The sequence below is a fragment of the Sapajus apella genome, unplaced genomic scaffold (genome assembly GCF_009761245.1).
Source record: "Sapajus apella isolate SASKATOON/1434 unplaced genomic scaffold, GSC_monkey_1.0 scaffold1, whole genome shotgun sequence".
NCBI lineage: Eukaryota > Metazoa > Chordata > Mammalia > Primates > Cebidae > Sapajus > Sapajus apella.
The window spans coordinates 15,916,119-15,940,271 of NW_022436941.1; the positions used below are offsets into that span (position 1 = coordinate 15,916,119).

General features: G+C 41.8%; 1 protein-coding gene across 4 annotated transcripts in view; it reads left to right on the plus strand.

Annotated features, from left to right (window-relative positions):
• The window catches only part of ZNF608 (zinc finger protein 608), a 115,592-nt gene extending 95,598 nt beyond the window's left edge, over nucleotides 1-19,994 (plus strand). For all 4 annotated transcript variants that reach the window (XM_032266153.1, XM_032266312.1, XM_032266083.1 and 1 more), the window contains 7 exons: nucleotides 7,546-7,633; nucleotides 8,110-10,564; nucleotides 12,563-12,980; nucleotides 13,548-13,720; nucleotides 15,809-15,962; nucleotides 17,990-18,071; nucleotides 18,990-19,994. In XM_032266153.1, coding sequence (XP_032122044.1) covers nucleotides 7,546-7,633; nucleotides 8,110-10,564; nucleotides 12,563-12,980; nucleotides 13,548-13,720; nucleotides 15,809-15,962; nucleotides 17,990-18,071; nucleotides 18,990-18,996 — 3,377 coding nt within the window. In that variant the 3' untranslated portion in view covers nucleotides 18,997-19,994. The remainder of the gene's footprint in view (nucleotides 1-7,545; nucleotides 7,634-8,109; nucleotides 10,565-12,562; nucleotides 12,981-13,547; nucleotides 13,721-15,808; nucleotides 15,963-17,989; nucleotides 18,072-18,989) is intronic.
• Nucleotides 19,995-24,153: the final 4,159 nt, after the last annotated feature.

A 24,153-nucleotide genomic window follows, 5' to 3' on the forward strand; every position in this document is an offset into this window, starting at 1 on the left:
GTGTGTGTGTGTGTGTGTGTGTGTGTGTGTGTGTGTGTGTGTATTTAGGGCTTCTTCTGTGTATTTAGGGGGGAAATCCTTTCAGATGTGTGTGTTTGTGTGTGTGTGTGTGTGTTTTAAATTATCTCCATAGATTGTATACCATGATCAAACATACTTTTGAAAGAGATAAGTACAGTCAAGTAAGAAAGACTATCATATTTTAAAATGCAGACTAGAACAGCATTTTTCCATTGCTTTTTGGTATTGCTTAAGGTTTCATTTTGTTGTTATTGTTATTTATGGATCGGGTTTAGATGAATCAAAAAAAGGTCTCAGTGTTCAGATTAACCTCTGGCAAATCAAGAATCGTAGCTATCCTCCCATAAACAAACCCTGTTCCTAATGCCCTGAAAATAACACCAAACCCTAATAGGAATGCTCAACTGTCATCTGAGAGGTTATAATTAACACAGATAGAGTGATGCCAGCGTAGGCCCGCCGCTGACAGAGAAGATCTATCTAAACCGGCAATTTTTAGCCCTTCAGTCCTTTAATCTTGAAGCTCACTGTGCTTTCATAAAGTAGTACATTAACACCAGAGCAGTGTGTCTCTGGGGTTTATGACTGGGGTGGCGGCACACTAGGGCATAAAGTGTTTCATTCACTTTCTTTTGTTAGTACTGCCCTATCTCCCAAGCCCCATTGCCGTACACTATTTGTTCAGATAAAGCCCTATGTTCAGGGTGACTAATCGCAGCACTGTGTTCCAGATGGTTTGATTACAGGATGTGGTTAAAGTGACTCTTCAAACATTCAGCCCAGCAGTAGGGCTCTTTAAAAAAACATACTGCATTTTATGGTCATGTGACAACACTTACTTTTCCTGTCCTGGTTCTCCATATATACTTGGCACAGGTAATGGGAAAGTCCCTCTGAATTTTGGCTGGCAGGTATTTTATGAGCAACCTTAGTTGTACATTTAAAATTTTCCCAAATAATTGTACTTGAAGAAGGATCTGTCTAAAGGTTATAAGCTTCAAGGCTGGAACAGCGAAGCTTGTACTATACAAGATTCAGCTTTTAAAAAGTACCAGTGTTGAATATCACAGAGTGATGACAACAAACTAATGGGGGGAGGCAGTCCTGAACAAAGAAACAGCGATAAATCATACTAGGTACAATAGCCTCATTGTGTAAAAATATAGGGTAATATGATATCTGAAATACATGAATTTTATTCTGTCCTCATGAAATCAGCATATTGTGACATTTTATCACTAATGTTTCACTAGAAAAAATACATATAAAAGGAAAGAAATGTGTAAACTTTTTTATTAAGGATTATGGCATGAATGGGTTACCATTTGGCATTATTCGAATGAGGTTTCTGTTTTCTGCCTGGGTGCACATCAAGTCCATCCAGATGTGGTAGTCGGAGAGAGTTCAAAAAAACTTCTGTCTGATTCCAAATTCAGCATTTGCGATGCTTGGCAAAGACTTCTGTCCCGGGGATGAGGCACTTTAAAGACTCTGAAACAGTCTTTAAACTCTAATACAAACAGAGTTATGTCGATCCACTGGGAAATCAGGCATTTGCCCCGTTCTTGAGGAAACAGCTTCACAAATACCAGAAATAATAATTCATAAACCACATTTACAACTTCTTGGGAGCAAAGCCTCTCCACAGAGAATGTCTATCATCTATAAAGTTAGTGGGAGATTATGCTTATTGAAAAAGTATGGTAGTAATAAAAGGAAGTCACTGAAGTCTAGAGAATTCGGTCTAGACTCTCTCTCGTCAGTGTCTGTGTAGTTAGTTCCCAGGTGTTCAATGAATTCTCACTGTTAAATAGGCACTGTCCTGCCAGGGGTTGTGGGTGCAGGCATGCTCCTATTTTTAAGAAGTGTTATCTAGTTGGAAGAGATAGGCATACTGTGTGTACGAGCAGTGGGGGCCATGTATTATGGAAGGACAAATAATTTCAATAGTGTTCAGACCTGGAAGGTTCTCCTTGTCATTCAGGGTCCCAGATGAAGGAGACTCTGCCACCTTCATCCTGAGGCCTTCGAGATCACAATAGCCATTTCCACTGCAGCCAGACAGAAAGGGACAAGTGGATATTATGGCCTGGAAGTGGCCCACATTGATCAGTTCACTCATTTTCTTTCCATAGGACTCAGTCACATGGCCGCATCAGAGTGATAGGGAGGCTGAGAAGGAGTCTAGCTGTGTGTTCAGAAACGGAAGGGAAACATGGCTTGTCAGCTTCCATCAAGCCAAGAACAGTGTATGCAGTGCTGTGGGGACCCAGGAGACAATGGCCGTCTTTTGGTGGTGTGCATGGTATGTGGGTGTCTAGGGCAAGGATTCACAGAAGTGAGAACCTTTACATTTGTCTCCATGTGCTTCTAATTCATTAGGAAGTTTCCCTAGGGATTCGGACTAAGGCATCTTCAAGGTTTCTTTTAGGGGAATTAAAAGTGTGACATGAAAAATGGTCGAAGAAACATGTCTAGGCTGGAGAGTAAAGGAGATAGAGAGTCTGGGTGTGGTCACACCTGTAATCTCAGCACTTTGGGAGGCTGAGGTGGGAGGATCACTTGAAGCCAGGAGTTCAAGATCAGCCTGGGCAAAATACTGAGAGCCCACCTCATTAAAAAAAAAGAGAGAGAGGGAGAAAAAAAAGAGAGAGAGTGAGCAGAGGGTGAGGAGAATGCCAGCATGGTCACTGTCCTTGCCTGGATGAAAGGCTGTTGACTGGATGATGGGTGGACTGCATCTGCAGGGTATCAGGAGGTACAGCCAGGACCGAGGTATTCAAAGACAAATTTAGTTTAACACAACGAAAAACTTTTTAACAAGATGTCTGGAAAATAACTAGGCAATCCTGGGTGAGTGCTATGAAATCTTTTTTTTTTTTTTTTTTTTTGAGATGGAGTTTCGATCTTGTTGCCCAGGCTGTAGGTCAGTGGCTCCATCTTGGCTCACCGCAACCTCTGCCTCCCAGGCACAAGCAATTCTCCTGCCTCAGCCTTCTGCATAGCTGGGATTACAGGCAGTGCCGCCACGCCTGGCTAATTTTTATATGTTTAGTAGAGATGGGGTTTCACCACGTTGGCCAGGCTGGTCTTGAACTCCTGGCCTCAAGTGATCTGCTCGCCTTGGCTTCCCAAAGTGCTGGGATTACAGGCGTGAGCCACCAAGCCCGGCCTGGTGAAATCTTTTATCAGTGATGAAGCTGGAGGGAAAAGGGACACACAAACACACACACACACACACACACACACACACACACACACACGTCCCGAGAGTGTTGCACTAGCAGTGCAGTTGGCTTCCTGGTCTCATAGCTATTGCACCCTGAGAACTTTGGCCCATCATGGTTCTCTGTGCCTCTTAGTACCTTTAGGCGTCTACTTCTATCGCCAACTTTCTGGGACTTGTATACTCCTCATTCAGATTCCCAATGTTAAGTCCCTGTTGGGCTGGCTGCCTTTGCTCCCGGTGCCCATCACTCATCTAGTCAGATGGGGGCAGGGTTAGGATCACTGGTCTAGGTGGGGGCACCATGAACATGAAATCCAGGGTCTAGCCTGATATGACAGCATAAAGGGCCTACTCTAAAAATGCAGGTAATAGACAAAACTATACTTCCACTTCTGCATTACAGTGTATGCCTGTATCTGTTCTGTTCTAAGCTTACAGACGCTTGAACTACAGAGTTTAGATGGAGTCCCAAGTAAAACGTGGTTGATTCTATAGCACCAATTAGGTACCTAATGTGTACTCCGTAGACACACACAGTAAGTGTTTGTTGGGCTTGACATCTTCCAGGAAACCGTTTACTAAGGACATAACACCGACTGAAATCATTATGAGGTCTCAGGCTTTTTTGGCTTGAGGAAGTAAGAGGCTCAGGCTATATAATAAAGACCTTGTTCTTATTAAATGTTCTGTAGGTAATAGGCCTTTGCGGGCAGCATCTTAGACAAAGTGTTAACAATACAAAGAAGAAACTTGCGTGTGGTCAGCACATTCTCAAACCATCCATTGTACTCTTCAGCTGTATTCTTACTTTATTAATAATAAGCCTCAGATATTTTTCAAGTATAAAATGTTTGTTATAGTGCATTAGCTCCTGAGAATGACCAGGCCCAGTCTATGGGTGGAAATGGAAGAGTAATAAACCTGGTAGAATGCTTGAATATAAAGATGAAAAGCACTTGTACTGAGTGACCCCAACACCTAGCTCACAGGCTAGATGTTTGAATAAATGTGCATGAAAAGAAACTATTTAATCTTTCTGGAATAAATGTACACTTATTTCCGATGTATATGTGAGAAATAGAACTTTATGCCCAGATATATAAAATTCAAATTTGCACTTTTAAAGAACTAATTTTCATCATGGGGGTTTATGCCTTCAGTAAGTATAGTTTGCTTTATATTACTGTGGGTTACAAAATGTTCAAGATTTTGAGATTTCAGCAAAATGATAAATCATTTACATGTCTTAGAACTAAAACACCACCTTTATACTTGGCCCTTCACAATGGGGTGTTGTCTAAACACAGAGCTTCTTACAAAGCAACAATACACTGTGTAGTTTATATGAGAAACATTCCTTAAGCCTTCATTCCAATATAGAGTGGCAGATTTGGCTGTGTAAGCATGTGACTGTATATATTCGCATATGAATTGTAGGCAGATTTAAATACTCTGTGGCATTGTGAAGCAGCTCATACATATAAAGAAAGATTAGACACAAGCACACATATTTAATTAGCACTGCTTGATGGAGAGTATTCAAAATCTCCTTGTGAGTAAAGCATTTGTTTTGAGCATTTTAAATACAGAGTCCTTCTGGAAAAATAAGGGTGACTTATTTAGGCCCTTTGAAGTTAAAAATGGACTTTTCTTTCCAGGACTTTATTCCTTCTGAGTGCAAGTAAGAACGGCATCACTTGTACTTCGATAAGAGGTCTGCTTGTGTGGCTTCTAGAAAGAGCAGCAGGAGCTGTGAATAATTTTACAGTGAGGAAGTTGCGACTGCAGATTTGCCTTTGTGACAGCTTCAACCTGTGGCCCCAGATAACCAGTGATTAATTGCCTGCCCTGGGTCCCTTCCTTTTTTCCGGCTCCAGGTTTCCCTTGACCCTGTTTGAGACCGTGAATTGCGTTCTGAGTGTTCTGCGTGGGCCGGCGTGCTTTGTGAAGCCGCGTGGTTGGGGGGGCGCAGCACGGTCACGCAGACCGCAGCTTTCACTGCACCGCCGGGCTCGTTAGTGTGAATGAGCACATGTCCCGCGGGCACCGCGGAGCCCAGCAGCGCGGGCGGCCCTCTGGCCCCCGACGGCCAGCGTGCCTTGGGGCCGCGTCCCTTTGCCTCCACCACGCTCGCTTCTCCCCGGACGCTGCCTCCGTGCTCCGGGCGGCCGCCTCGGCCCAGCCAATCAGACGCGAGTGCTCGCAGCGGGCGCCGGCCAATCCGCGGCCAGCGTTCGCTGGAAACGCGAAACCCTTAGGGGAAAAGCAATAACAAAAGCCTTTCACTGCAGACAAATGTTAAGTGTCTGTGCAGACTTTTCCTGTTTTTAATTTTATTACTGCAAGAATGGAGGGTTTGTTGTTTCTTTCATGTTTCCTTTCAAGCAATTTTAATTATACATTTGTGCTACATCAGGGACTCTGGAACGCAGTGATTCAGCCTATTGCATCTAAAGCTAAAATGCAGTAACCTTCTGGCAATACAGATATATTCCTGCACTGTAAATATAGCTGACATGCTAAAGAATTTTAAGCAGCTGCAAAGGTCTTTGACACCACACACAGTGCCCCAGAGAGCAGATGATGAGAAAACCAGCTCAGTCCTCCCCTTCGCCTCCTCTTCCACCCCCTCCCCTTTCCTGAAGGGATGTGCTCATAAAGAATCCTTTCCTCCAATTGTTCTTTCTTTTGCAAATTTTGACCAAATGCCTAATTACCATTGATTCGCATTGCAATATGAAATTTTATACTCAGTGGTTTTTTTAAAAAATGTCCTGAGGGAATTACATTGGAATCAGCTGCGATTTGAGGAAATACTTGCCTTGCTCCATCCTAGCCTTTCCCCTGCTAGCCTATTGCTACAATAGAGTGAATTAACACTGAGTAAATAAGTCAGCTGTTGCCTAAGTAATAGCAACATAGACCATATGGGAAACAATTTTAAAATCTCCTTTAGAGACTTTGGAAGGAATCCTTCTCCATTACTTGAGTCCCAACCACTCAAATATTTTACCTGCTGTTAAAAGGTTCCCAAGGAAATGAGTCTTACCTTGTGAGGTTTCCCTTACCATCAAGGAGCCCATTACAGGTTTTCTGTAAAATTCAGAATGGCAGTGGTAATGCAAGTGAGCAAACCAGCTAGAAACAGACTTTGACTAATGTCTTCTGGTGCTTCCAAGAAAGAGTAGGGGTAGGTGCAGAAAACAAAGGCTTAGTTAAATATTTTATTTCTTTCCCCTAATATTTTATGTATGTCTCAAAATCAGGATTCTATTAAAATATGCTTTAAAGAAGTTTTTTTTTTTTTTTAATTTGGCATTTATCCTCTCAGAAATAAAGAGGATATTATATTTTGTTTCTCTGTGACATTTGGTATACCAAGCGCACTTAAGTTTAGTAATTCACAGATGCAGTGCTAAATTAAATTGTCTGTCTGCAAAGCAGTTGGAAAAAGCAGAATGGCTTGCAGGAAACAAGTGTGTTAGTTTTGAGATTTCTTTTCTAATCCTCTGAGGCAAATGCTTACCAAAGTTGATTCCAAAGATAACCCCAAGAGCAAATCTATTGTGCACATTTATTTTCTTAAGAGGGTTATTTTAGGAGTCCTTAATGTGAAACAAGACCAAACACTGAAACAGATACGGTACTGAGGCTGATTATTGTCTCACAAAACTGAAGAGGGGAGGATTAGGAAAGAGAAATCATAGTTGATTGTCTGTTTTATCTGGTAAGTCCCCACTCTCCCCTCTATTCCTATTTTTATGCACCTGCGTAATGTTTTTTCTTAATAAAAATCACCATCATTTTATATTGTTGAATTGGAAACAAAACCGATTCCTTTCAGTCACCCTCTGGTTTAAGCTCTGGTAACTGGCGCTAGTTTATGTTGGCTGCTTGCCAAACGAAAGCAATTATGTGTAATAATAGAAAAATTAAGAGGTGAATGTTGCTGTTTTACAGCAGGACATGGCAAAAACCATTTCCTTCTGTCAGCAGTATCTTGATTACCCTCTCACACACAGTTTCACCCTTTGTACCACATGCGCACGCGCACGAATGCACAACACTCATTATTTCCTGTGGGTTTTAACTTGAGGTCACTGAAACCAGAAAGAGGAAGAATGCAAACCACAGCTTTTGAAAGCAAATGAGAATAGAACTTTGCTGGAAAAAAAAAAAAAGAAAAAGAAAGAAGAAAAGAAAGAGAAAGGAAGAAAGCAGGAAAGAGTAAGTGAACTGGAAATAAGAGTAATCAGTGGTAACTATGATCCTTTTTCATCCTCTGGCTTCTGCAGGTGTCCTAGTGGTCAATGTCACCTGGAGGAACAAAACATACGTGGGAACCCTACTGGACTGCACCAAGCATGACTGGGCCCCTCCCAGGTAGGAACAGGGCTTTTTATTTCTCTCCTTCCTCCATCCTGTCTTTGCAGAGAAACTATAGAGAGGGATTCATAACACATAAAAGTGTGCCTGTAATTGAAACCAGGCAAAGGAGAAATGAGCAATTTAGGATTGAATGCAGTAAAATGCAGATGCTAGATTTCTTTTCTATCAGAAGATCTGTACTCCCTACCCCTTCTCTCCTGCCTTTGTTTTCATTTTTTTCTCAAAATGGGAATGTGAACTGGATTGGAAGCTAGCTACTTGAGCTGTTTTTCCTTGGTTTTTGTGAGAAAGAATATAAGCCCTTGGTAGCCTGCTCTTTTGCAGGTGTTGGAAATTGTCAGTCTTTTCCTTGACTGGGCCCAGCCCTTAAGCTACTGGAGTGTTGACTGCTCTGCTGCATTGTGTACTCTGTGATTTCACCTGCCTCTTTTGGGAATGCTCATTTTCACATCTGTTACTTGCTTCCATAGGTTTTGTGAGTCACCGACAAGCGACCTGGAGATGAGAGGGGGCCGGGGCAGAGGGAAGAGAGCGAGGTCTGCTGCTGCCGCCCCAGGCTCCGAGGCCAGCTTCACGGAGTCTAGAGGGCTGCAGAACAAGAACAGAGGGGGGGCCAATGGGAAAGGGAGGCGGGGCAGCCTCAATGCCAGCGGACGAAGGACACCCCCAAATTGTGCCGCTGAGGACATCAAAGCCAGCCCTTCCTCCACCAACAAAAGGAAAAACAAGCCTCCAATGGAGCTGGACCTGAACTCCAGCTCTGAGGACAATAAGCCTGGGAAGCGCGTCCGCACCAATTCCAGAAGCACTCCCACTACCCCTCAAGGGAAACCAGAGACGACTTTTTTGGACCAAGGCTGCTCTTCTCCAGTGTTAATCGACTGTCCCCACCCAAACTGCAACAAAAAGTATAAGCACATTAACGGCCTGAGGTACCACCAGGCTCATGCACACTTAGACCCGGAAAACAAGCTGGAGTTCGAGCCTGACAGCGAGGACAAGATCTCGGACTGCGAGGAAGCGTTGAGTAACGTGGCACTGGAATGCGGCGAGCCAAGCACAAGCGTATCTGCTTATGACCAGGTGAAGGCACCGGCATCCCCTGGGGCCGGAAACCCGCCTGGGACCCCAAAGGGAAAGAGAGAGCTGATGAGCAATGGCCCAGGTTCCATTATTGGTGCTAAAGCTGGGAAGAATTCTGGCAAAAAGAAGGGCCTTAACAATGAGCTGAACAACCTTCCAGTCATCTCCAACATGACGGCCGCCTTAGACAGTTGCTCAGCCGCAGACGGCAGTTTGGCTGCTGAGATGCCTAAACTGGAAGCAGAGGGATTAATTGACAAGAAAAATTTAGGAGATAAAGAAAAGGGCAAGAAAGCTAACAACTGCAAAATGGACAAAAACCTCTCTAAACTGAAAAGTGCCCGGCCCATCGCCCCTGCCCCAGCCCCCACTCCCCCGCAGCTAATCGCTATACCCACTGCAACCTTTACAACCACCACCACGGGGACAATACCCGGACTGCCCTCCCTCACGACGACTGTGGTTCAGGCTACACCAAAGAGTCCTCCGTTAAAACCCATTCAACCAAAGCCCACGATTATGGGAGAGCCCATCACCGTGAACCCAGCTCTGGTGTCACTCAAAGACAAAAAGAAAAAGGAGAAGCGAAAGCTGAAGGACAAGGAAGGGAAAGAGACGGGAAGCCCAAAAATGGATGCCAAGCTGGGAAAGCTAGAGGACTCCAAGGGGGCCAGCAAAGATCTACCTGGCCATTTTTTAAAGGATCATCTCAACAAGAATGAAGGGCTGGCAAATGGACTGTCAGAGTCTCAGGAGAGCCGCATGGCCAGTATCAAAGCCGAAGCCGATAAGGTGTACACTTTCACAGACAACGCCCCCAGCCCTTCCATCGGGAGCGCCTCGAGGATGGAATGCAGCACTTTGGTGAACGGGCAGGCACCAATGGCACCTCTGCATGTGTTGACCCAGAATGGGGCCGAGAGTTCAGCCGCCAAGACAAGCAGCCCGGCCTATTCGGACATATCCGATGCTGCTGACGACGGTGGTTCCGACAGCAGGTCAGAGGGCATGAGATCAAAGGCCGGTTCCCCATCAGATATTATTTCTAGTAAGGACGGTGGAGTGAAAGGGCATTCTTCAACTACAGCACAATCATCTCAACTGAAAGAGTCCCATTCTCCTTATTACCACGGCTATGATCCTTATTATTCTCCAAGTTACATGCACCCTGGGCAGGTCGGCGCCCCTGCAGCTGGAAATAGTGGGAGCACACAGGGAATGAAGATCAAGAAGGAGTCTGAGGAAGATGCCGAAAAGAAAGACAAGACAGAGCAGTTAGATTCAAAGAAAGTGGACCACAGTTCCGCATCCTTGCAGCCTCAGCACCAGTCGGTGATCACACAAAGACATCCTGCCCTGGCTCAGTCACTGTATTATGGCCAGTATGCCTATGGGCTCTATATGGACCAGAAGTCTCTGATGGCCACCAGCCCTGCCTATAGACAGCAATATGAGAAGTACTATGAGGACCAGAGGTTGGCAGAGCAGAAAATGGCCCAGACTGGGAGAGGAGACTGTGAAAGGAAAAGTGAGCTCCCCTTGAAAGAGCTGGGCAAGGAGGAAACTAAACAGAAAAACATGCCATCGGCCACAATCTCAAAAGCTCCCTCTACTCCGGAGCCTAACAAAAACCATTCTAAACTAGGGCCATCAGTGCCTAATAAAACTGAGGAGACAGGTAAATCGCAGCTTCTCTCCAATCACCAGCAGCAGCTTCAGGCCGACAGCTTCAAAGCTAAGCAGATGGAAAACCACCAGCTTATTAAGGAGGCTGTAGAAATGAAGTCTGTCATGGACTCTATGAAGCAGACAGGTGTAGACCCAACCTCGAGATTTAAACAAGTAAGATTGTGGAGCGTGGCCCCAACAGGGAGAGAGCAGTCTGAGACTTGTATTATACATGTCTGGGCTTGATCTGGTTAGACCTCTGACACAGGAAGGAAACCCACATTAAGAGTTTTTTCCTCTTCTCTTGAAAATATCTTAAGATTCTTAGGAGTTACTATGTAGCTCTCAAATGTACATTATCACTATTTTCTTGTCATGTTATATAGTAAAAGGAACTGTGGACATGTGCTTTGCAGATTGTGTTCTATGCCACTACTCACTCTGTGACTCTGATGAGGTCCCTTAATTTCTGACTTAGTCCAAGGCGAGGGCATTCCACTGTGGGGCTGCTGAATTCCCACTCTGAGATTCTGCGTCTCATCTCTAAAACATTTATTTTCCATTTTCAGATCTCTATTTGCATCTTCTTGGAAGATAATAAAAACTGGTAAAAACTGGGTCCCTACATTCACATATCACATTTAGTTTTTGTTTTTGTTTTTAAGACCGGGTCTCACTCTTGTTGCCAGGGCTGGAATGCAGTGGGGTGATCTCGGCTCACTGCAGCCTCCGCCTCTTGGGTTCAACCGATTCTCCTGCCTCAGCCTCCTGAGTAGCTGGGATTACAGGCTCGCGCCTCCATGCCTGGCTCATTTTTGTAGTTTAAGTAGAGACAGGGGTTTCACTATGTTGGTCAGGCTGGTCTTGAACTCCTGACTTCATGATCAGCCCTCCGCAGCCTCCCGAAGTGATGGGATTACAGGTGTGAGCCAACCGTGCCTGGCCTCATTCATGTTTTTAATAGAATTTGGGGCCCAAATTTCTTTTACAGGGGGTCAGAGATGCCTAGGTTTCAGCTTTACACTCTGTGTTAAGTACCCCAAAACCCAGAGTTTCGTGCTGAACGTTTGTGAGGAGGGTGAGGAGGTTTGGGTGGCGGTCCTCAGCAGCTCTCCCAGAGCCCCCGGGGTCAGTCAGCTTGAGAACACCTGAAAATTGGTCACCATGAAACCACAAATGTGCTAGCACCTTCTGTCATGGTTCAGACACCCTGACTCACTGCAATCCCATGAGCATTAATCCTGGTATTTCCCGGCACTGCATACCCCCACTCCAGCCCTAACCCCCATGCTTAGATAATCCCTGGTGCATTAGAGCAAGAACCACTAACCCCCACCACCACCACCCACACACTTAGACCTAACTTTGCATATTCTCTGAGAACCTGAATCCCAGTGGGTTTATATCATGAATGGGATGGGCATCACAAAGGCCGTTTAGGATTCTCTGTTACCCCACTTCCAGAGGCATAAATCAGGCTGTCACTTCACAGGTCTGCATAAGAATGATACAGTTTGGGGGGGTTATAGATGGCTTTGTTTTCCAATAGAGAAGCCATAATGTGTGCTATTAATTTGAAATTTTGTTTTGATTAAGATGATAGCACATAATGAGAAGTGAGCCAATATATTAAGCCTCAGCTGCAGTAGATGAGGAAAATGTATTAGGAAACCAAGAGTTTTTCCTCGTAAGTGATGTTAATAGCTATAGCAATTGCTTAAATTTACTATTATTAGCTTGAGTTAGAGTTTTTAACACTCTTTGACCTGTGCGAGATATTAAAAGGCAAATGAAGGTGGAATTGAATATGTCTGAGGATGCTATTTAGTGTTGAGAAATTACAATAAGGGCTCAGCTCTGAATTTTAGCAGACCTGAGTTTGAAGCCCAGCTCTGCTACTGGGCAGCAGCATGACCTTGATGTTGCTTGAACTTCAAATGCTTCAGTTCTGTCTTCTGTACAAGGGATCAATAGTAATGCTGCTTACCTGGGACATTATCACCTTGTAAGAGAAGGAGGTAAAGCAATTAGCACAGTGTCTAGCACATAAATAAAGGTCAACTTAGCATGAAAATTGAGAGTACTAGTGCTGTCATGATCATTAACAAGTTTTCTTTAAAATTGAAATTTTAAAATAAATCTAATGTTTTTTTCTTTAAAAAAAAAAATCAGGATCCAGATTCAAGAACATGGCATCATTACGTATACCAGCCCAAATATCTGGATCAGCAAAAGTCAGAAGAACTTGATAGAGAGAAGAAATTAAAAGAGGATAGTCCCAGGAAAACCCCTAATAAAGAGAGTGGTGTGTCCAGCCTTCCTGTATCATTAACGAGCATTAAAGAGGAGCCCAAAGAGGCCAAGCGTCCTGATTCTCAATCAATGGAGGAGAGCAAGCTGAAAAATGATGATCGAAAGACTCCTGTGAGCTGGAAGGACTCTCGGGGAACAAGAGTGGCTGTCTCCTCACCCATGAGTCAGCATCAGTCATACATACAGTACTTGCATGCTTATCCTTACCCACAGATGTACGACCCAAGCCATCCTGCATACCGAGCTGTTTCTCCCGTCCTAATGCACAGTTACCCTGGTACGTGTTGTCGGTTCTGACTATACTGGAGGGAAGAGGCAATGTTCAAATATTAGCTGTTAAAAACTCAAGATAAATTAGAAGCTTCAAGAGTGACATTTGTTTTGCTTGTTGTTGTGCGGTTTAAAGTCCCAAAGATGAAACTGATTTAATATAAGATTTCTTTTAATGAAATGTCAAGAATCTTCAGATATAGTTTCCATAGTCTCTGATGGTCTGCTATAGCTGTTAGACTGACAGATACTTTATAGCCTATGAAAATATTCTAAGCACTTACTGTCATAATCATTATAGCTACTATTCCTTTCACTTAAGCGGACACGTAAATGTATGAAATGGCTGTAAGCTCAATTCTGTTTATAACCTCCCTTCATCAGGATGAATTAACTGGGAGAAGAAAATTGGAGAAGCTAGATACAGTTTAATGATGATGTAGCCCATTCTTAATGGAACTCCCTATTTTAAGATCTCTTTGACTCTTATCCCAAATTCATGTAACCCAAATGATTTTTTTTTTTTTAAAGATACAGCCCTTAACTTGATGTGGCATTTGTTGTTTATCTGCAGGGGCCTATCTCTCTCCAGGATTTCATTATCCTGTTTATGGGAAGATGTCAGGGAGAGAAGAGACAGAGAAAGTCAATACCAGCCCTAGCATCAACACGAAAACAACCACTGAATCTAAAGCACTGGATTTGCTCCAGCAGCATGCTAACCAATACCGCAGCAAGTCTCCTGCTGTAAGCCTCCTTTTGTTGTTATTTAAAAGTACTGTGTTTTGGGGGAGAAAGGGGAACAAACTAGAGAACAGTCTTGAAATATAAATGGGTTTCGGAACCCAGCTGTGATTTCAGGATGCTGTTTTATCCTAATACATAAAGAATGGCGTGTTCAAAAGTAAGATGCTTTCACATGTGTGAGAAAATTGTTAAAGCTTGTATGGCAGTAGCAAGCTTTTCTGTTGCAAAAATCTAGTATACCTTGCTTACCCAGGAGGATGGTTGTTAGGTAGAAATTTGAATTCATAGGAACCAACTTTTGGTGCAAAATATGTTTGATAAGACATTGAGGAATTAGGCAACAGAGGAGTCTATTTTATATACTTTTTGTGAGTAAGTAGTTCAGAGGCCACAAACTGTTGGCCTTTTGGGCAAATATTTTCTCGTGGGGTAGCTTTTAAAAATCAGATATTTTACACGCAAATTCAGATGACCTCTTTTAATACAATAGAAAATCTGGGCCAGGTGTGGTGGCTCACACCTGTAATCCCAGCACTTTGGGAGGCCAAGGTGGGCAGATTACCCAAGGCCAGAAGTTCAAGACCATCCTGGCCAACATGGTGAAACTCTGTCTCTACTACAAATACAATAATTAGCCTGCCATGGTGGTAGGCACCTGTAATTCCAGCTCCTTGGAAGGCTAAGGCAGGAGAATCACTTCAGCCTGGGAGGCAGAGGTTGCAATGAGCAGAGATTGTGCCATTGCACATAAGCTGGGGCGACAGAGCAAGACTCTGTCTCAAAAAAAAAAAAAAAAAAAGACAATAGAAAATCGGGTTCAAAATCCTCTGGCAGAAGCTAATGGAAGCAAGTAGCCCCATCTAGGCAGTAAGTCCTGCTTCCCACCAATGTGCATGTATATAAATAGAAGCTCTCCAACCTGCATCAGTTACCTTTGTTGTTAGCTTGACTTCTGGAGAGATTTAAGGTTTCTACTACTTGTATTGACCCTTCATATTCACGTCATCAATGTCCATGGTTAGGAGTTCATCACTAGCAAAGCCGAGTGCTCGTAACATGTAATAAGGCACAAGTTTGAGCCTTGCACACTGAGGCTCGTATGCAAGAGGAATTCATGTGGCTTAGGGGTGAGAACTGTGTCTGCTGTTTTTTTGCCTCGATTCTTTGTCATGTCCCTTTAACTCTGCTGAAGCAGTACAAATATGTGTCTGTGAAAGATGGCTCTTCCCCAAAAAGGGTGAGTGCTCTAGTCCTAGAGACGGTTGTGAAGAGACACTAAACAAAAATACGATGGTGCTTGGCTATGAAAGAGTTTAAAGGAAATTAAAATAATAATATCTGCAATGTGAATAGGTCCACCAGCAACTCTATAGAGAAACTAGAAAAGGTGATTTCTGAATCTTTTTCTGAGTCTTCCTTCTTAATACAAGGATTTCTTTTAAGTGAGAAGGATAACTTTAGTTAAAGGGTGGTTAGGTTCTAAAGGTAGAAAGGCATAGGAAATAAACCATCCTTACCCCAAACTATGGTTTGGGAGGAAGGGAGCTTCTCTGTGGGAGTTCAGAAATTGAGAGATTCAAAATGTGAGTGTAGGACAGTGATTTCTTGTGCTTTATATGGGCATATAATTTTAGGGCATGTTTTTTCAGTAGAACAAAATGTGTACACACACGTTTAAAATTGTGAGATAGGCTCTCCCTACAAAATACAAGCGTAATTAGAAAACTTGACTTTAAAGATATCTCCAAAACAATTTATTTTGTAACAGTTGTTGCTGGGAAGCAGTTGGGTGAATTCTTAACCTGCACTTATGAACGAATATAGAGAGAAGTCCTTATTTTCATCATTTCAGGAAAACATTGGTGTCACTTGGTTTACTTTGGGTGGAGCAGTTCTTTAGTGTTGGCTTAATTCCAAATGAAACTAATGCATGTCTTTTGAAATTCTCTTTAGTTTCTAAAGAATTGTATCCTTATATTTACTTTTAATCATTAACACAATATCGTCGAAGGGTCAAAGGTGGTCTAGCACTCTTCTAAAGTTGATTTTCAGAGCATTAATGGGGGAAATCTCTCTTTTCTGTTGCAGCCAGTGGAAAAGGCTACAGCTGAGCGGGAACGGGAGGCAGAAAGGGAAAGGGATCGCCACTCCCCCTTCGGCCAGCGGCACCTGCACACGCACCACCACACCCACGTTGGCATGGGTTACCCGCTAATCCCGGGTCAATACGACCCTTTTCAAGGTCAGTAGCTCTGTCATTACTGTGTCTTTGGCCACTCTGCTTTGGAAAACAGTTGTTAAAATTGCATTTCACATCTTAAAAGTATTCAGCTTTGAGTTCACATTAGCTCTCAGGAGGGTTTTTAACACTTATTTCCTAGCGACACAGCTAAGGCTATTCTCACATCTTTGTATTCTATTGAGACATGAAATGGCTACCACTTAATAATTGTCACCAGTTGATGTTATCTGCAGCTTACTGTTATCTCACAGACTGAGGGTGGTGGCCAGTGTCTGGGGCACTGAATATAACAATCAGAAGATCAGATATCTCCTTCAGGGAAATCGTAGGAAAAGGGGGAGATGGTGGGAGGCTTTGGTGAAATTACTTGCTCTGATTTCTGCATGCTTTTTAAGTTGGTCTTTTCCCATGGAAATCGTGGGAGTAATGTGATCAGGTTTAACACTTTTATAACTTCATTCAAGGGTTTTTCACAGCTCTTCACTGCTGTGACTTCACTAAATGGGAGAATTGAGAAAGAGAAACATTTTTAAAAAGCCCTCGGATTGATAGGAGGGAAGCTTCACCTTGTGTCTTACTAGCTGAACATGTATTATTTGTCCCATCTTTGTCATTTCATAGCAGGTGGGTGGTGTTACCATCTTTACAACTGGCTAGAATACCACAGATTGCACGGCTTTAAACAACAGGAATTTATTTTCTCACAGTTCTGGAGGCTGGAAATTCAAGATCTGGGTGCCAGCACAGCCAGCCTCTGCTGAGGCCTCTCTTCCTGGCTTGTGTGTAGCCGCTGTCTTGCTGTGTGCTCATATGACCTCTTCTTTGTCCATGAGCTGGTGGGTGGGGAAGGGGCAGGGGGAGCCCTCGTGTGCTTTCCTGTAAGGACACTAATCCTGTCCTATTAGGGTCCCACCCATATGACCTCATTTAACCTTAATTACCTTCCTGTAGGCCCCATCTCCAAATCTAATCACATTGTGGATTTAAGGCTTCAACATATTTTAAGCAGACATAATTTAACCGATTGCACTTGCCAAGTTGCCTCTTTCACTGCTGTGTGAATAGAAAGTAAGAGAATATGTTTGAAGGTGTTTCCAAAACTGGCAAGTGATATACAGATGTGAAGGGTCATTTTTATGTATTCAAGTCTTTTTACTTAGTGTCAACTAGTAATGTTAAAAGGGAGCTTTTCAATCTCTTAAACAATTTGTATTGGTATGGTAAGAACTTGGAAGAGAGAGAGGTTTCATTTCTAGTCTAACACATTATATATAAACTATATATGAGCAGAAAATAATTGTCTCTTTTAAGATAATATTATTATTGTTATTTTACTGTCTTACATTACCTCTGGGAAATGAAAATGTATCCAAATAAAAGACATAGGAGGCGGTAATCTTCCCTAGGTTTGCACTTTTTTACTCTCTTTTTCCCCAGGACTGTCGTCTATAGAATTTAAAAGAATTCTCTATTAGGCACCATCATGCCATTTGGAGCTATTACAGGCTCTGACTGCTGCCTTCGTCTTGTGGGGTGAAAGTTAAGAGCATTTCTAAGTTTGATTTACTGATTCTGTGTACCTTATGAGATGCATTGTGTTCAGTCGCTGGGGAAAATGTTAAAGTGATAACAATTATTATGAAAGTATTGTATTCCAGGCAAAGAGCATGCAGCTTCTGTAATTCACTGTGACTTTTGATTCCTGTTGTTACCTGGCATCTATTATTTCTCCTGAGCTTCCTATTCAGGAATGCATGCAAACCATTTAGCACCATGCGGAGTCAGAGAGATGGAATGCTGTATCTCCTTTTAATAGCTATGAAGAAAACTGCAGAGTGTTCAAGAAAGGATAGATAGCAAATAGACCAAATGGTTTGTACTGTGTCCTTGCTGCATGAAACAGTTCACGTGTGTGTTCGGGAGAGGACACCGTGCTGCCGCTGGGTCTGTGGCCCTTCTGCACTGGGCCTGTATCTACTCTTGTCCTTCTAAAGGTCACAGACACTGTATATTTTTGTCCCCATTAGGCTTGACCTCTGCTGCCCTTGTTGCCTCTCAGCAGGTGGCTGCCCAGGCATCTGCATCTGGAATGTTTCCTGGACAAAGAAGGTAAATATCCTCTACATTTTAAATTAGCTCTAAATGGAAAATGTCTTAATGGTTGGGAGGAAGCAAATACGGGATTTTTAGACCAAAAGCCTATCTCCTTGGGTTTTATATCATTATAATGAGTGTGTTTATTATGCCAATATGAGTTGCTTCACATGCAACTTAAAATTCCATGAACCTCATTCTATGAGAGTTATGTAGATGAGTAATTAACTGATTAGTTTTTCAGACAGTTGAAATTTTCTTGGCTTATCCTTACAGCATTGCTAAAATAATTCACCATGACTCCCTTTGTTTTATTATATTTAAAGATAAAGTCGCAAATGGAGACATTTATTTTCATAATGCTAAAGGTAACGTTTGCTCTTTGATATCTTAAATTATTCCTTAAGTTTTAAGAAGAAAAATGATTTAAAGGAATTAAATTATTAATATTATAAAATTAATACTTTTCACAATGTATATCATTACTTTGTGTTTATTCACTTTCTCTGGAATTGAATTCCACGTTTGAATGGAATTAAAAATAAGCCTATCAGTCTTATAGTTTTCAGGTTTGCAGTGTCAAATGTTGATAGAGGCCGGGCACGGTGGCTCATGCCTGTAGTCCAAGCTCTTTAGGAGGCTAAGGCAGGTGAATCAGCTGAGGTCAGGAGTTCCAGACCAGCCTGGCCAACATGGTGAAACCCTGTGTCTACTAAAAATACAAAAATTAACTGGGCGTGGTGGCATGCGCCTATAATTCCTGCTACTAGAGAGGCTGAGGCACGAGAATTTCTTGAACCTGGGAGGCAGAGGTTGCAGTGAGTCAAGATTGTACCATTGCACTACAGCCTGGGTGACAGAGTTGAGACTGTGTTTCAAGAAAAAAAAAAAAGTTGATAGAACCCTGTGCTAAAGTTTGCTTTTCTTTTGCAGAGAATAACAAGATTGGAAATGTACATTGTCATGTGACTGGATCACATGGGGAAGCGCTTTATACAGACATCAGTTCCATGGTGTTAATTTGAAATGCCTTAATGGCAGGCAAAAACCAGTCATTTCATTTTTGTAAATTACAGATTTTATCACAGAGTAACAAATGTTTCTGTAATTAAACTTCTGTTTTATATATATATATATACGTATACATATCTGTATATATACATATATATATATATTATATATATATATATTCTTTACTTTTTGTATCAGTAACCAGGCTCGCACACACAGGGTCTGCTGCCACGTCGCAAACCACTCAGTAAAGGAAATTAAAATGTATTTGTCATGTTGAAAAGTGTTAGCCAGAAAAGGCTACTTTCTTTCTTTTCCTTTTCCTTTAAAATTGTAAATAAATAATGTTATGTATCAGTGTGCCTGAACCTTGCATATCCTTCACATATTTCCCATAAGCCCCTCAGAAAGGCTAACTGTGATGATGACACTTTGGTACAATTTAGATGTCTATTTGGTGGCTCCTGTTAAAGATGCATCAGTGTAAAATGTTCCTGTAGTCACTCTTTGTACTTGTGTATTGTGGAAAAAATACTTTTGGAAGGCATGGGGTTGCCAGTACCACAAAAACTGTGTTGTATATAATGTAAAGATTAAAATGGGGAAATAATGAGCATCTGTGAATAATGAGGTGTCATTTTTTGATAATCTTGAATGGCAAATAACCCAATAGCCTGCGTACCAGAGACATCTGTGATTGTTCTATTACTTGAATAGTCCTAAAGTCTTTTTTTTTTTTTTTTTTAATGTTTACAATTACCCAGTTTTAGAAGAGAGAGACTTTAATGCCATTGCCTGGTTACTTGTTTTATGCTGTAATCTAGTTTATTTTATGTAAGATGTATATTGAATGCTTTCCTTTTTTATACCTGCCTTAAATAATTTGGCAATCAGAATTAAAAAGGTTTTTTTTTTTTTTAAATAATGGCTTCTTGTCTGTCTCATGTTATTTTCTACCTGGCTGATAGTCATTCTAATTTTCAAAGAAGAGTTTCTTAATATTCTTAATATCCAACACAAAACACAGTACGGAGATACTAACTTTTCGGATAGGATACATAGGCATTACAACCAAATAGAGTATTTAATTTGGTGAATGTATTCCCATTCACATGGTATTTATTCTAAACACGGAGCATGATATCACTAGAAATTGGTAGATACAGGTTTTCGTGGTATGGAATAATACTCCAAAGATGCAAATCTGATGACATGTGGACAGTAGGGAAAATATGTAAAAAGTCATTCAGTCAGTTAGCTGTCATTACATTGATTTACTAAAATATTTTAAGCCACATTTTAACTGCCTCTTCCCCCACTTCTTTGCTTTGAGCAAACACTGAGTGCCTGCATTATCCCAAGCACAGTACAGGGTGCTGGCATATTGCAGTAACAACAAATTCTTGTCTTCACAGAGCTTTCATTTTTTAGTGGGTGGGATAAACATATCATAAAATATCTAAATAATATACAATGCATGTTAGATGGCTGATAAATGCAATGAAGAGAAATGAAGCATGGGAGTGGGGCACAGTTACTGTGTGCTGGTTTGTAATTGTAAACAGAGTGGTCACTAAAGAGATGAGGGAGGGGCCAGGCGAGGTGGCTGACACCTGTAATCCCAGCACTTTGGGAGGCCAAGGTGGGCAGATCGTAAGGTCAAGAGATCGAGACCATCCTGGCCAATATGGTGAAACCCCATCTCTACTAAAAATACAAATATTAGCTGGGCGTGGTAGTGCGCACCTGTAGTCCCAGCTACTCAGGAGGCTGAGGCAGGAGAACTGCTTGAACCTGGGACGCACAGGTTGTAGTGAGTTGTGATTGCACCACTGCACTCAAGCCTGGTTATAGAGCGAGGCTCCGTAGCAAAAAAAAAAAGAAACAAAAAAAAAAAGAAAGAAATGAGGAAGGGATCCATGCAGGTGTCTTGGGGAACAGCACTATGGTAAGGTGGAAAAGCCAGTACCACAAGCCCCAAAGTGGGAGTGTGCTTTGTATGTTTGGACTGGTTGATTTCAATGCTTCATTCCAGCTGTAAGTTTTTATTATTTTACTATAATTGCTAATGACAGTTTTACCACTCGATGTACTAAAAAGTTCTTTAAGCTGGCAGAATTTGTCTCAGTATAATTTGGTTAGGTCTACCTAGAGCCCTTTCCTTCACAAATGAATAGAATTTTGCAATCCAAAAGAAATGTTTCCCTTGCTTTTGAAAGACCACCTTAAAGTGTTGCCTTTGCTGCTTGCCTTATACATCTAGTCCATGTTCTTAATAGATTTTAGTAAGAAGGTATTTTTCTGTGAGTTCTCAGTTTTTCTTGTGAATACCTTCCAAGTTGTCATTTATACAAACATTGTTTATGGTATTTATTCCTACACATAAGAGTATTTCACATATTTTTCATCATTTTTAAGCTATCAAAGCTTTTTAGTTTTTATACGACATCTGGATTATCCTTGAAAACTTGAGGTAATTTATCTTACACTAGTTAAGCAAGTATGTTTTCTCTGTTTAGAATATAGTTAGCAAGGTATCTGTTGGTTGCCTCCATGCCGATCCAGTTCTTGACCAACCCCTTAACTGTCAAAGCACAGAAGCAGAATTAAGGTCAACTTACGTCTTCACTAGCTGAATTATTTATTATGTTCCTGTTGGTAGCTGGGTGATACTGTGGATTCCTGATGAGTTTTTGCTCTTAGTAATGTATATGGAAGCCAATCTTACCTTTCAGCTGCAGAATGACTAGATGTATGTTTATTACATACCAGGCTTTTAAAAATCACTTCTAATTAGGTGATTAAATAAATAGGGTTGTAAATAGGTACATTGGACCATCTTTAACTCTGCTACTGTAATAAACAGGAATGCTGATAAATACAAAGAGATATATGACCAAAAGCACATTGCGATTGAATAGGTTCTTCCTTTAGGCTTTTACTGGAACATTATTCATGACGGTTTAGATTAATCACTAAATGAAGTTTTGTTTCTTCCTCTTACTGTTTCAGTGTTGTCTTTGCTGATGACAACATGAATTGCCAAAGGCCAGAGCTTATTTATATTATATGTGCCATTTCTCTGGCTGAGTATATAGTCAGTACCGAATAGTAAATTAAAGATTCCCAAAAGACAAGCGTACTTGGCTCCATTATATTACTATGATGAATCTGCCATTAATACGTTCTAATTGTTTTGCTCTTATAGACATAAAATCAGTCCCCTTAGTGACTAATAATAAGGTTTATTGATTTTACTAAACATTATTCATTCCAGGCCTGCTCATATCAGCTTGTCCTGAACATATGCAAAAAGCCTGCAGTGCTGACACAGTGCAAATTAACTTCATGGAGAAATGAATGAAGAGTTGTTTACAGCTGTGGTCCCATTGAATACAGAATATTAAAAACCAGGTAATAGGCTCCATATAGAACCATTTATTCCTAGATTAAGATCTCAGATGGCTTTTGCATGGAAACTTGCCCTTGCTGTTCAGCCCAGGTCATTAACACTTGCAGAGTAAAAAGGCTGGCCTTATACATTCACACTGGCTGTGACCCTGATTTAGTGTGGTTTCAGCCCAAGGGTCTGTGAGTAACCAGAATGAATAGCTCTGATTGATGCAGGATAAAACAGCAGTTTAAATGATAATTACCGGTCATTTCATTCCTTCCCTGACTCTGAAAAAGAGACAAGACAGGCAAATCCATTTATTATTGTTTTTGTCACTCACCACAGCCATCCATCCCCTGCTTCTTGCAGCAGGCTGAGTCATAAATGTTGTTTACTTTCTGTTAACTTTGAAAACAAAGTGAAGCCCCCAGTCTGACTTAGCAGGGCCTCTGCTACCGATTCTTTTTTATTTTTCTTAATAAAATCACTCTTTAAAGCAAGGGGTTAGTTCTCAACCTTGACACTACTGGCATTTGGGACCAGATAATTCTTTTTTTTTTTTTTTTTTTTTTTTTGAGACAGAGACTTGTTCTGTTGCCCAGGCTGGAGTGCAGTGGTGCCATCTCAGCTCACTGCAATCTCCACTTCCTGGGTTCAAGCGATTCTCCTGCCTCAGACTTCTGAGTAGCTGGGATTACAGGCATGTGCTGCCACGCCCAGCTAATTTTTGTATTTTTAGTAGAGTTCGGATTTCTCCATGTTGGTCAGGCTGGTCTCAAACTCCTGACCTTGTGATCCCCCCCACCTTGGCCTCCCAAAGTACAGGGATTGCAGGCATGAGCCACCGCGCCCAGCTTGGGATCGGATAATTCTTTGCTGTGAGGGAACTGTTCTGTGCATTGTAGGATATTTAGCCGTCATGACCTCTACTCTGGAGATGCCAGTAGCAACCTCCCCCACAAATTGTGACAACCAACAGGTCGTATGAAATTTAGAACTCATGCCTAGCCCCTGCCCCACAGGTAGAGTGCTGAGTTATATTGTTATTTGTTGCTTTTGGAGATAGGAAAGCCATCGATGGTTCCTTGTAACTCCATGTAAATAAAATGGGGATGCTCATTTGACCCATGTGGATAAAATTGGCCCAGATTTCCAGCTCTTTAAAAAGAACTGGATGATCCAGACTTTAACGTAATAATTAGTAGTTCTTTTAGGTTGAAGATAAATTCAATTTAAAAACCACATCTGAGGGCTGAATTCATTTCACAGCATGTCAATTAGCAGCGCTAGCCCACTAAAAGCACATATTATTTCTTCTGGAATGAAGGCTGTCAATGAAAAACCTGGAAAAATGGATAAATCTTAATTGAGCTGCTGGGATTGAACTCAGATTTTCTTCACACAGGGAGAGCCATTTCTTTCATATACAGGAACAAACTTTGAGAGATTCTTACGTACACTATACATTTCAGTGAAGATTCTTTTTTCACTTAGACACTTGAAATTAAAATGAAACATCAAAATCTGTGATATGGAGAAAGGTAAGGTGTCCAAGGCTGTCATGAGCACAAGACATGGTAACAGCCATGGACAAGTCTAGGTGTAGGTCTGATCAGACTGGCCTGACCCTTGGCCAGCTGTTGTCATGCTCCTGTCCACCTGGAATGGCAAGTAGTACTATGGGACAAAGCT